General features: G+C 42.4%; 1 protein-coding gene across 1 annotated transcript in view; it reads left to right on the forward strand.

Annotated features, from left to right (window-relative positions):
* The first annotated feature begins 1,168 nt into the window (after nt 1-1,168).
* The window catches only part of LOC105451930 (retinal homeobox protein Rx1-like), a 56,088-nt gene continuing 44,801 nt past the window's right edge, over nt 1,169-12,455 (forward strand). Inside the window, exon 1 of the mRNA XM_011692656.1 lies at nt 1,169-2,260. Within this exon, the coding sequence (XP_011690958.1) occupies nt 2,086-2,260 (175 nt within the window). The 5' untranslated portion in view covers nt 1,169-2,085. The remainder of the gene's footprint in view (nt 2,261-12,455) is intronic.

Raw genomic sequence — 12,455 nt, forward strand, 5'->3', positions numbered from 1 at the left:
ATATTTGTTTTTAAATGAGAAAATTTATTTGAACTCGTGACATTTATGCGAGTCGGGATTGTGCGCACGTATAATATAAACGCTATAATATACATACGTGATCATCAATATAATGTATAATATTACGTAAATATACTAATACTTTGACTGCAGCCAATAAAATAAATGAGGCTTTATTTTATTGTATCGTACTAAATTTTAAATAATGTCCACGTAGGAACAATATTTTTGCTTGTTAATTCACCGCGGTAAACAGCTGCAAAATAAATACTCTGCAGTCTGCGGAAAAGTTATTTCAAACGCGGTGAATCTTTCGGTCTCCCTTAAAGTCCTTAAAGCAAAAACTTTGATAAAGTCAGGTTCCTAATGTCACGAATAAACATTGATTTTCACGTGCTAACATCGAAAGTTAAATTCATCAGATTTACATCAGTTTTAATCTGTGAATAGAAAACGAATTGCTATATATACGAGCCCAAAACGGTGCGACGATACAAGTAGGCGCGTAGGTGAATCGCAGACAAAAGCGTGCGGGGCGCGTAAGGTCCCGCGGATCCGCGGGGCATCCAGAAGCGTAGGAGGCTTGGCGTAAGCGGTAAGCTTTACCTCATTTCTGGCAATTACAGGGGATGCCAGAATCCGCCGCAAGAATCAACCCACTCCGGCCGCGTGTGTGTACCATCCACCTCTGTTTAGGTGAACCACCCCTTCGCGGTGCGCGTGTGCGCGCGGACTCGCTGCTCGTCTCTCCTGTGTTCGTACCCTTACACATACTTCGCTCGTACACACGCGGGTACACGCGCGCACACAACAGCACCTCTGTACGCTCACACACACGTACACGTCGTACACCCTGTGGTGGGGACGGGACGCGCGTTACGGCGTCATGGGAGCCCGTCCTCCTCAACCCCTGCGGCTACCCCCGTCCGAGAGAGAGGGTTACTCTCTAAAACCCGTCGGTTGAGCGCCACTGATCTCGCCATGTTCCCGAATCCCCGCCGCGATTGGTCGCGAGCCCGACGAACGGCGTCGCTGATTCGTCGATCCGGGCCACGCCCCCCGCGCGGCTCATGCCTGGACCACCTCTTTCACCGGCGAGTAGTCTTCGGGAGTAGTTGTGTACAGCTGCAACAAAGGCCACCCCGGTAGACGACGGCCGGCTAGTCCTCGTTGACACGACGCACGCTCAAGAGCTTCGACCTTTAACGAGAAAGATTCCATCTAGCCATCTGATCGCCTGCGAAAGTGAATGAAAGCGAAGACAAAGTTGGACGTCCCGAGAAATTGGAGGATAACGTTTCCTCCTCGTAAACGATTTCACTTTTTCTGAGCTAAGTAGGTGTTCGCGGTGGACGGTGGATGATTCAAGGGATTGTTAAGAGACTCGGTTCTTGGACGATATCTGGTGTTAGTAAACAATAGCGAGGTATTCATTTCTTAAAGTACTAATTAATACACTGGTGATAAACATTTGGGAAAATTTCAATGAAAGATCTGTCTTCTATTGTCTAAATGATTGTTAAAAGGGGCAGATCAGTTCCGTGTCGACAGAACATGTTGATGAAAGTGCCATGATTTATACCATGACTTGTGAGGAGGTGACATGTGACTACAAAAATTCATTATGAAATTTAGCTGCGTATATTGAATGGGTCTCGACTGACTTTGCGAGAGAGATCGAACGCTGGGGTGAATATTTCTAAACTCGAATTTAATTCGGCGATTGTTCGAGCTGATGACATGATCCTATTAATCGATTGACACAGGCTAAACGTCCAGGCAACTACGAGATTCTTAGCTCTGTAAAAAATATAAATCGGATATCCGAAAGTACCTAAGTTTTAATAAACGTTACCCCGGCAGACTGACAGACCGCAAACTCAAGCAGTGCGTGATGCAGTTGTCCGAAATGCACTTCACGGTGAGGGACACGTGTGCCAAAGAGTTTCGTCGTGCGATTGTCGAGCTTTAGTGCACCCGCGCGGAGTCATCATTCGCGAGATCTTTAATCGGCGCGAGGGTGGGTGATCCGACTCAGAGCAATCCCCGGGAAGAGTCCATCGAAACACGAGAGCGTTCCTGACAATGGATTCGCAGCAGCTCGTCGACACGGCCTCGCAGAACAGTCAAGACATCGTTTTACCGAAACCGGCCAGCAGCACACCGCGACACAGCATCGACGCGATCCTCGGTTTGGCCAGCCATAAAAGGACTCATCAGGAGATGGAAGACACCAGTCGCGATACGCAGGAAAACACCGGTACCAACTTACTCCCGCCTACAATATATCTTATTATATAACATTAGTAATATCTAAAATTACTTTTCCACTTTCTTAGGAATGCTTCTCACAAGGAAAATTCTTTTAAAAGGGAATTAAAATTAAGGATCTGATATAAATTTTTATTTTTAACCTTTAAATTTTAAAAATAACAATAGCTCTTCTTTCTTTAACATTATGTGATGCTTAACGTTTCAAAATCTTGCGGAAAATTAAACGGTTATGAAACTACAGCAATATATTGAAAATATCTTGTAATAACTTGTCAAAATTTAAAACAAAACTAACGCTGCATATATTCGCTTAGATCAGTTAATTTAATACAGAAATATAGTTTTTCTTTGTTAGCAATTTCTCCGTCAAAATTTTTGAATTAACGCAACGCGAATCTGCAAACGATTTCGTCGCTTTCTCGGGCCGTCGGATTAATGCACGCAGAAATTAGCGCTCATATATTAGCTTTCTAAGGGTTTTTGCTTGTGAGGCATGCAAAGTCATAGATTTCTAAATTATAAAATACTTTATATTACTGAAATCTATTACGAAATCTTTCGAAATCCATTAACGACATTAACATTGCAGCTTCAGTCGTCCGTTCCATTCAATTACCCTTTCCTTCGCCACTATCCATCTACGATTTGTTAGTCGTCAACACATCATTTATTATCGTTCAGCTGTTAATTAAAAATTTATTATACAGTTTACGAATCTCTTTATTAATTCCTAATTAAATCATTAGTTTTTAATTTTTTAACAAGCTTTCGAAAATCGAAAGCTCGATTTCGGGCGCGTTTAAAGAACGAATGCAATCAAAGTGAAATGTTCGGTCGAGCATATTCAGATATAAACTTGTGGTATCACTGCCCCAAAACGAAAAATCAATAGCGCGTTAATAGCGTAATTGTCAGAGAACCTAACTGAATTTCGACCGACGGCCGCGTGTAGTTTTCCACACGGGGTCCGATTATTTTTTCGCATTTACGGACTAATTCGATTAGCAGACTAAACCGTTCCGCTGTCCGTCTGTTGAATCTTGCATCCTGCCTGGACAGACACGATCAAGCGCCGCGCGAGTTTCGCTTTGCTATCCCGTCTGGCAGTTGCGTTACGGCCAGGTAAATGCACAGTTTGATCGAGTTTCGATTAATTATCGCCGGGGTCGCGTTTGATCGATTGTACGTACGTATACCCTCCGCATCCCCGAGGACAGAATTTAAGAAAAATAATTGAGAAACGTAATGGAATCGAGGGAGTTGATTTGGATGTTTCGTATATATAAGTGGCGCCATGCAATAATTGTTCGACGATGAAATTAACAGCGGTTATCAATTTGTCGCAAAACGATGAAAATTAAATAATTATTAGAATATTACTGTGAAACGAGACAGTTATTGCATCTCTTAACAATGGGAAAATCATTGCGCCGCTTCATTTAACTAAGCGCATGTGCTACATCTTGTCTCGTATGTATACAATATAAAACTAGAAGAGTTTTCCATTAGAGTTTTACAGTTCCCCCTTTTTTAGACATTGAAATTTTCACACATCAGCTGGTTTTCTAAGAGTTAAAAAGGAAATATTTATAACTACACGTCATTTTCTCGAGGCACAATAAAACAAAGCTGTATAATCTCACTTACGCGTGTACGTACCCGTTTGCGATTGACGAAAGTTTCGTTAGTCCAATAAAATTTAACAACACAGATAGGTGAAGATCTGAATAATAATTACGTTCGTCGCGTGATTTTCCGTCGTACTGAAATCAATTTACCGCGCACTATATACTTCTTCACCTTCTTACGAGACATTTGTGCGCCGCATTATTTAATTTACGCCGTATTTTCCGCGGCCGGTAAATATTTGCTTCTAACAACACGGAGCCGCTTTATTTTTATTACATCGAAATAATTCGTCTATACAACTTTATCGTACGTCCATGATCCATATATCAATGATTGATGGACTACATGTTTCCACGAGGACAACTGGCCGCGGTGACATTATCGCGGTCGATGATTAATACATTTAAATTCAATTCATGTAATGAGATCCTAATGTAAGTATTTCGTTATTATTATTCTATTTAGTGCTGAAATAGTCATGTTTTCAGAAAGAGAGAAAGAAGAGAGAAAAGGTAGATGTTTATCTTTTCCTAAATAATTGAATTAAAAGTGAGAATAAATTATACAACAATTGCACAGAGAAAAATACTTCTTTACACTCGGTATTTTTATTTGTTCGGCTTACATTTATTTTATTGAAACAACAAAGTTTTGAATAAAATATTATTTTATCAAATACAAATTCTAGTTGTATGAAACCACACAATTTGGCAAAAAGGACACGATTGTTCGAAACAATTTCTTTCGAAACTTGTTAAATCTAAACAAATATTTCTCTCTGTGTATTAAAATAGATAATTATTAAAAATACTATAATTTATTTTTCTATAAACTATAGCAAGATGATTATTTTTCGATAGAATCCTAGAGATTTGAAAAGACATAACATAAAATAAAAATAAAATTAATTTCACCGACAACGAATTTAACAACATTAAAACATAAATTATATATAATTATCTCTTTGTTTGAAATATATGAAAGTTAAGAAGACCGTGGATAATATATTGTCTAAAGCCCACAATCATTCTAAGGATGCACACTGGTGTTGGCGTCAATTTCCTGCGCGGAACTGATCCCACACCTGTCGTGTATACGTGTGATTCTACGGCCGCACGGGAGCGGTTCGGCATGGGGCGTCTCGTCGGTTAGCGTTAGCGTATAATTGGAAAATCGTTAGTATCGCGACGTTAGATCTCGTTCTCCAAACTAGGCGGACACGCTAATTCAGCGTCGAAACCGAATCGAGCGATCGAACCGACCCGGAGCGGGTCGGTTGTACACGTAGATGGAGCGTGTCCCCTCCACCCCCTCCTTCACCTCTCCCCCGCTCGATGAAACGTATATCCGATAATTCCTGTTTCGAGACACTTTCGTCTCCGGCTTCGCCTACGCTGCCCGCGAAATGTCGTTCGTGTCATTTCTGAAAGTGCGCGCACACACAAACCCGGGGTGGGCGAGAGAGCCGCGAGTTATCGACGCAACACTTTCGGCGGAAGGGTCGGAATCGACAAAACAATTTTGTGCCGGCGCTACCATTATTGGTGTACGGTGCGCGGACGAAAAAAATGGGCGAACAGCTATCGGATATTATCCCCGTAAAGTGATATAAATTAGCGTCACATCACGGAGCGAGTTGCATTCGCGTTTCCCGCGTGGCCGGGAGTTCACATCACGGGATCGATATTGTTGCGATACTGTTAATTTTTCAACGAGGTTGCATTGTTTCTCACGGTAACAGTAGCTTCCGTTCCGACTGACAATGACATGAATATCGTAGCGCGAGATATCGAAGCGTTTATCGCGTGTCAATCGGTCAGCAAAATTGCTCGCTTATGAGTTTACTTCGAAAAATTTAAGAATGTAAAAGACTGGAATTATAGCGACGCTCGCAACCTCGTTCACTTTCACGTCAAGCTCTGAAATGACGCAATTATCACGGTTTCTTTTAATGTAGCTCCAATTTATTTATGATTAATAAGATCGATCAAAAAGATTTTACAGTGTAAAAGAATTTATATTATCCGCGATACATGATATTTAATGTAACTGTATTGAAAATGTGGTAAAAGTATTTTGATATAAAAGTAGTGATTAATTCCTTTATTCTACAAAATAATGAGGATGGTCTAATAAATACTATAATGTATAGCGTTGATCAATAAAAAGTTTATTGTTTCGTTTTTCGAGGCACATATTTCTATTTAGAAAACGATTTTCATTAAATTTCACAAATCAAATAACCTCGTAATCTTATCGGAAGTGGAAACGTCGATAAAAGAAATTACGTTCCGAATTGGAAAAATAAACGCATATAGAATAAAGTTCATTCTTATCCGATTCCAAAACTATAACAAGCCTGAATAAGCCTCTGTCAAGCTTAATATGTTCGACGTGGGATTAATTGTCGGCATTTATTCCCGAGGATTTTACGTTGATCGTTTTCGAAGGAAATTACGGAGGTAGGAGCCAGGTGGACCAACCGCGGGAGAAATGCGCCGAGGAAAAAGGACGGAGGCTGCTTAGCCGAGACCCAATCTTGTCCCGCTAATCGAATTATCATTAATTATGATACCGTACGCGCGGGAAAAGAAAGAAGAGGTAAAAGGCGAGGGGCACCAGCCGCCACTAATAAGAGGAAGAGCAGGGGGGGGAGAGGAAGAGGGGGCGGGCGGAACGCGAGCGCGAGAAAGACCAGAAAAAAAGAGAAAAATGTAGAAGAGAGGCAAGATAGGTGGAAGCGGCTTTAAGTCGCTTCTTAAGAGGTGAATTGACGTGCCTACTAATGGATCGTGCCTGCCTCTCGTCTTCTCGCCTCCTCGTGCTCCTTCTTTCCTCCCCCTCCCCCCTCTACTCTCCCCCATATCGCTATATCGCTCTTGTAGTTTTAACGCCGGGGCTAACAGGTCTGTTATCCTCAGCGGGAATCGGTCGTCTACCGTGCGGTGCCGCGATTGATCGAAATTAACTCGCTGGAATAACGAATGACCGTTGTCGCGACGGGCGCGCGAACGCGACACGCGTTATTTGTATACATGTGTCACCGTGCTACATTGTGAATTTGGTATATTTGTCAGCTCTCCCCGATTTTAGCTCCCGGTCCAACCCGAAATAAAGTCAAATCGCATTAAGCGCCGAAATCACCGCCGAAGTTAGACGTCGAAGCGATTTCGGGATTTATTGATACAAGATGATTGCCACCACATTATCGTTGTATGCGCTTTACAACTAGCTAGAGTTTTTTTTTGTATCCGATTTATTGCGACCGATAGCTAATACGTCAATACGTAAACAATATTTAGCAAATATTGTCCTTTTTTTAGAATCGATGACGCGAATTTTGTTGACGAAGCTTGAAACTTGCGAATCGTGATGGTTCACAATGAATACAGAATCTCACAACCTACCTCGCGACGACGACTTGTATTTTCATTCATTTCAAATTAATGAAATTTTACACATCTTCGATATCTATTTTCGATAAACGCAGCACGCTATTCCCATATACAACTATTGTTCTTAAAATAAAAGCGAATGTGCAAGAAAATATTTACGCCGATACAACCGTTAATTAAATATTATTCCCACGTGAAAGAGAGAGAGAGAGAGAGAGAGAGACCTCTTCTTTTTATTAAAATCGGAGTGCTCACTGTTCGCAAATAATTCTCCGCTTTTACGCGTAATTCATCGTAATAATTAATATTGCGGTATTGGAAAGATATATTGCAACTCGCGCGCTTATTGCCCCGGCCCGATGAAAAGGACGGGAAAGCGTAAGATGGATAATGGCGGGATAAGCCGATTAAACAACGTATTAGCCGAACAAATGCAAAATCGCTTTTCAGTTTCACGAGGCGAGATCAATCCCGCGACGTATGCGGGCGGCGACGTTAACACACTTCGAATTAATTCTTCGTCGTGTTACGAGTTTCCCCAGCGATTGTCTAATTCCTTTTAACGCCGCGCTAACGTCGTTAACTTTCCGCTTCATAATTTCATCATCTGCCTCGCAAGTTTCACAATTATTCCGTCTAATTCAATTCCCGATGGCAAGTCATCTTTCCGAGGAACGAAGCCGTAATTAATCGTGCGCGCGACTGATAATATCCATGCTAATTACGATAAACCGGCCACGACAAATTATCATGGCAGCGATCTCTCGAACGTGCTATTTATTCGCGGTAAATAATTAATTTTGCAAAACGATCCGCGCGGCGAAACTGACTCGCCTGAAGAAACTTCGATCGGTGCATTTGACAAAAATAAAATAATCATTTATCATTTTAAATTAAAAAAAAAGAAATTAAAATGAAGTACGTACCTGTTTGCAGTGTGGGAAGATAAATAGTCCTATGGCGAAGTGAAGTATTAATCATCTACCGATCAAATTATATGGTTCTTTGGCAAGTGCATGAAGCTTATACTGTCACGATAATCGTCGGTAACAATTATATTGAATGGAAAAATAAGTTTTGCTTTCGAGTATCCGGGTACTTTTGCTGAAAGGATCTTCCGAATAAATTACAAATATTTTGTGTTATTTTACCCCTTTTCCCTTTGAAAAATTCATATTTTTCTACACACTGGCATGACTCGCGTTATCACAATTTCATTACTTATTGCGCGTGTATACGTGCACCACCCCGCTCCCATCTGATTCGAGTTTGTAGGAAATATTTACGACCTAGCTTTTACCGCTAAATTGACGCTAATCTGATCGCGAGCCCTGATATACGACCTACCCGCACTTATCAACGTACGGCCGCAACTTAAAATGCAACATCTACATTTTGCTGTAAGCGCGTCCGCAATACGCGAATCAATATACTCATTTGCAACGTTACACGTTTATTCAAGCATCGTACGCTTTTCACCTCTCTTGATCTTTCTTTTCGACTCGCCCACTTCAAAGTTCGAGTATAGCCTTATAAAAGGCAAATATACTTATAATTTCTCTTCGCATTTATAAAAATTGTATTTTTTGTATCTTCCGAAGCAAATATCGAGTATCTTTCAGAGTTTTTGATTTGAATTTTTGCGGGCAGATAATCTTAATGAAGTCACAAAATCAATCTACATCCGAAATCCATAAATGTAAAGTCCATACCAGACTACGTTGAAATTTGAGGACTGCGAGTTGAAGAATTTAATTAATCGTAATGAATCAAATGAAATTAAAATTACTTGATTGGTCAAATTCTAATCTTTAATTCGCAACTCTCAATCTCTAATGCGTAGTGTGACACGGATTTAAAGCGCGTATCAGACTGTGTATTAAAGATTAAGAACTGCGAATTGATGATTAAAATGTAACCAATCGGAACGAAACGGAATAAAATTTAAATTATCTGACAAGTAGCCGAAATCTAATCTTCAATTTGGTATCCTCAATCTCCAATACGTAGTTCGATAGGGCCCTTAAGTACCTTTGTGCATCACTGGTAATGTCTATATTGTAAAAAGTTCCACCCCGGTTCTACGGATTCGACGTAACATAAGGGCGTCGCAGGTCGCGTCGCGCGTCGGGCCGGAGCGCCGCACGTAAAAGCGCTTTGTTAGGGGGAGCAATTTCGATCGCGTGACAACACGCGGGTCGTAGGGGTAGGCCGGGGAGTAGCGGGAGAGGCATCGGCGATTACGTGTAATTTTATACCCATTTATTGCCAGGGAGTCCCGTTGTTTTTTCGGCAGCAAACTTTTCGCACTTACGGCCCGATCGCAAATTGGACGCAGCCGTGCAAGAAATGGACAAGTTGAACTCAATCGTTAATCTCTATACCTGCACACCCGGGTTGGATTCGCAGCGACGCGTCATTCGAGCGCTATTTTTCTCCCTTCGGAACATAACCGTGCGTGTTATTGAAGACACTGGATAAACAACCGTAAACGATTTTCTTCAACAGCAAATGCACAGAATTAAGGTACCCTTTCATGTTGACGCTCGACGCTCATTTTCAACGTCAAAGCAGATCACGTGATCAAAATTGACGCTTGACATCCGTCAATTTTGATCACGTCATCTGTTTTGACGCTGCAATGTAAATGAGCGTCAGAATAAGATGATTATACCTTTAATATCGAGACAATGCAGAATAAAAGTAAGAGTAATAGTTAAACTGAAAATAATTGCTGACTATTTCTCTCCGATAATTGCTTTAAGTCAAAATTTCTTTGCGCAACACGAAATATCTGGCTAGATAATTCCTTGCGTAATCTATCGTTTAATTCACGTTGTAATCAATCTTTTTGTCGTTTTCCTGATAAACGCAACTTCCGTGACAATTAACTCTTGCAAAACTGATTGACCTTGCGATCTAGTCGAGATCTTGGCGATGATTAGATACGCAAAGTTCTGCTCTCTCTTCGCGAGCGCGGCGAGCGGATGGAATCAACGCTGGTGTCGTTCCGCGCTAGTTTAACCGGATTACCGTCGCGATCGAGGCTTGCGAGTGGTAATTGGCGCGCGTGTGTCACCGATCAATCGTACACCGGGCGTTGCGGAATCTATTTTACTGCGCTCGAATACCGAAATGCCGCGTGATCGATTGCCGAGACTACGCTGAGACGGAAGTCCGCATATATCGGCGTAGATATATAGAGGATATGTTGAGGATACCGTCGGAAGACTGAGAGAGCGACAGAGAGAAAGAGAGAGAGAGAGAGAGAGAGAGAGAGAGAACGAGTAAACAGCGAGGGATGCGCAGGGCATCGGGTATATATCTACTGGCAGACACGGCGGAAGTAGAGAGAGACGCTCGCGCGCGGTGCAGTATTGGCGTAATTTGTGCAGCGATTAGCAATCGGTACGTCATTACCACGATTAATATTGACGCCTGGATAATTCAGGCCGCGAGTGTATGCGTGTGTATGTGTGTGCGAGCCGTCAGTCAGTCACTCCGCTTGCCTGCTTGCCTACCTACCTGCCTGTCTGCTGCGTGCGTACGTGCGTGCGTGCGTGCATGCGTGCGTGCGTGCGTGCGTGCACGTGCGCACATCACACGCGTGCAGACCGCGCGTTCGCGGGCCGCGTACGACGCGTACATATACACACGGCTTTTCGGCCGGCTCACATAAAGCCGGCACGCAGGACACGTACATACATACATATACGCGCCCTCCACGAACACGTTTGCGCGCAACACGGCGCGCGATGTCGGCAGAGATATCCCAATAAAGCCCGCACGCCACCGAACAATTAAATTATTAACTAGTAACGATAACGAGGGGCCGCCCGCCCGCCCGTTGATTACTATTATAACGAAGGCCGTCCTCCTCCCTCCCCGTCCGCGCCCTCACGAGCCACGCAAAAGGTACGTAAACAAAATAAATCGTACCTCCCGCCTTCCCTTCATCTCGTCCACCTTGACCTCTACGCACGTGCACTCCCTCATCGAAACGACGCTCCCCCTATCCCTCTTCCCCACGTGAAATCTTACGAGATCGGCCGTGTGAATTTTGCGCGGTAACGCCACGGCGGAGAAAATTGCGTGCTCTGCGCGCGTACACGCCGTAATTGCGGAACTTCAACCTCGACAGTCGATATTACCTGATCGACGTATGCCACTGAATATCGAAAAATCAGCGCTGCGTCTATCATTAGGCAGATGGTCGCCGACGTTGCGGCCGTTCAATTAGACGACCGTCGACGAGATGAGGTTGTCTAATATTGAAATTTAATTGGACGCATATGGCAGATTTAGAAAATATATGCAAGAAAGGAAGCATAAAAACAAAATTTATATTTCATACGAAAAAATTTTCACTTGAACCTACGCAGAAAGTACGGTTTTGCTGTAATTTAAAAATTTAGCTAGATACAAATCTGAAAATAATTTTATTGGACCATCTATACAATTATATTAGACTCTCAAACATGTTGTGTGTGCTGGAATGTCAAAACTTTTTGCACCATTATCATCATGCTTTTCCACATAATTTTGATGGTCCGATATACCTAATTCCTTTTTTCAGATCTGTATCTAACTAAATTTTTAGGCCACTTCAACAAAACCGTTTTTTTCCGTGTAGGGGGTTAGAAATATTACTATAAACGCAAAACGTGTTTCTCTAATCCTTGCAATTATAATTTATACTTTAGGAACAGTATTTTTAGCGATATTGCCCAAAAAATTTGCAAGCTTGGCGATATTCTTTAAAAATATCGAAAAGCTAGATGCGTTAATTGAATTGCATCCCATTCCGGACACGTGCTTCGTCCCCGGGACTGTCTCTCGCGACGCGACGTGTTTACTGCATGCTGCTTTAGCGTTTCCTATCCGGACGGACACGTTGACCCGCTTAGACGGAAACTCTATCCGCACGACAAGAACCCGATGACAGCTTAAGAATATTACCTCGAGCGTTGTTGCGATATACACATACGTGCTCTCTATCTCTCTTTCTCTCGCCTGAGACGATTTAATAATTCGATATCCCATACGCGAATAATCGACGAACCCGATATTCATCTTACAAAGATTAAGCGCTCGTCTGCCCTTTCGCTTCTTCGTCAACTGCTGATAGCGTGTGTCTGTGCGCGTGCGGTGAGCGCA

The sequence above is a fragment of the Wasmannia auropunctata genome, unplaced genomic scaffold (genome assembly GCF_000956235.1).
Source record: "Wasmannia auropunctata unplaced genomic scaffold, wasmannia.A_1.0 LD336040.1, whole genome shotgun sequence".
Lineage (NCBI taxonomy): Eukaryota > Metazoa > Arthropoda > Insecta > Hymenoptera > Formicidae > Wasmannia > Wasmannia auropunctata.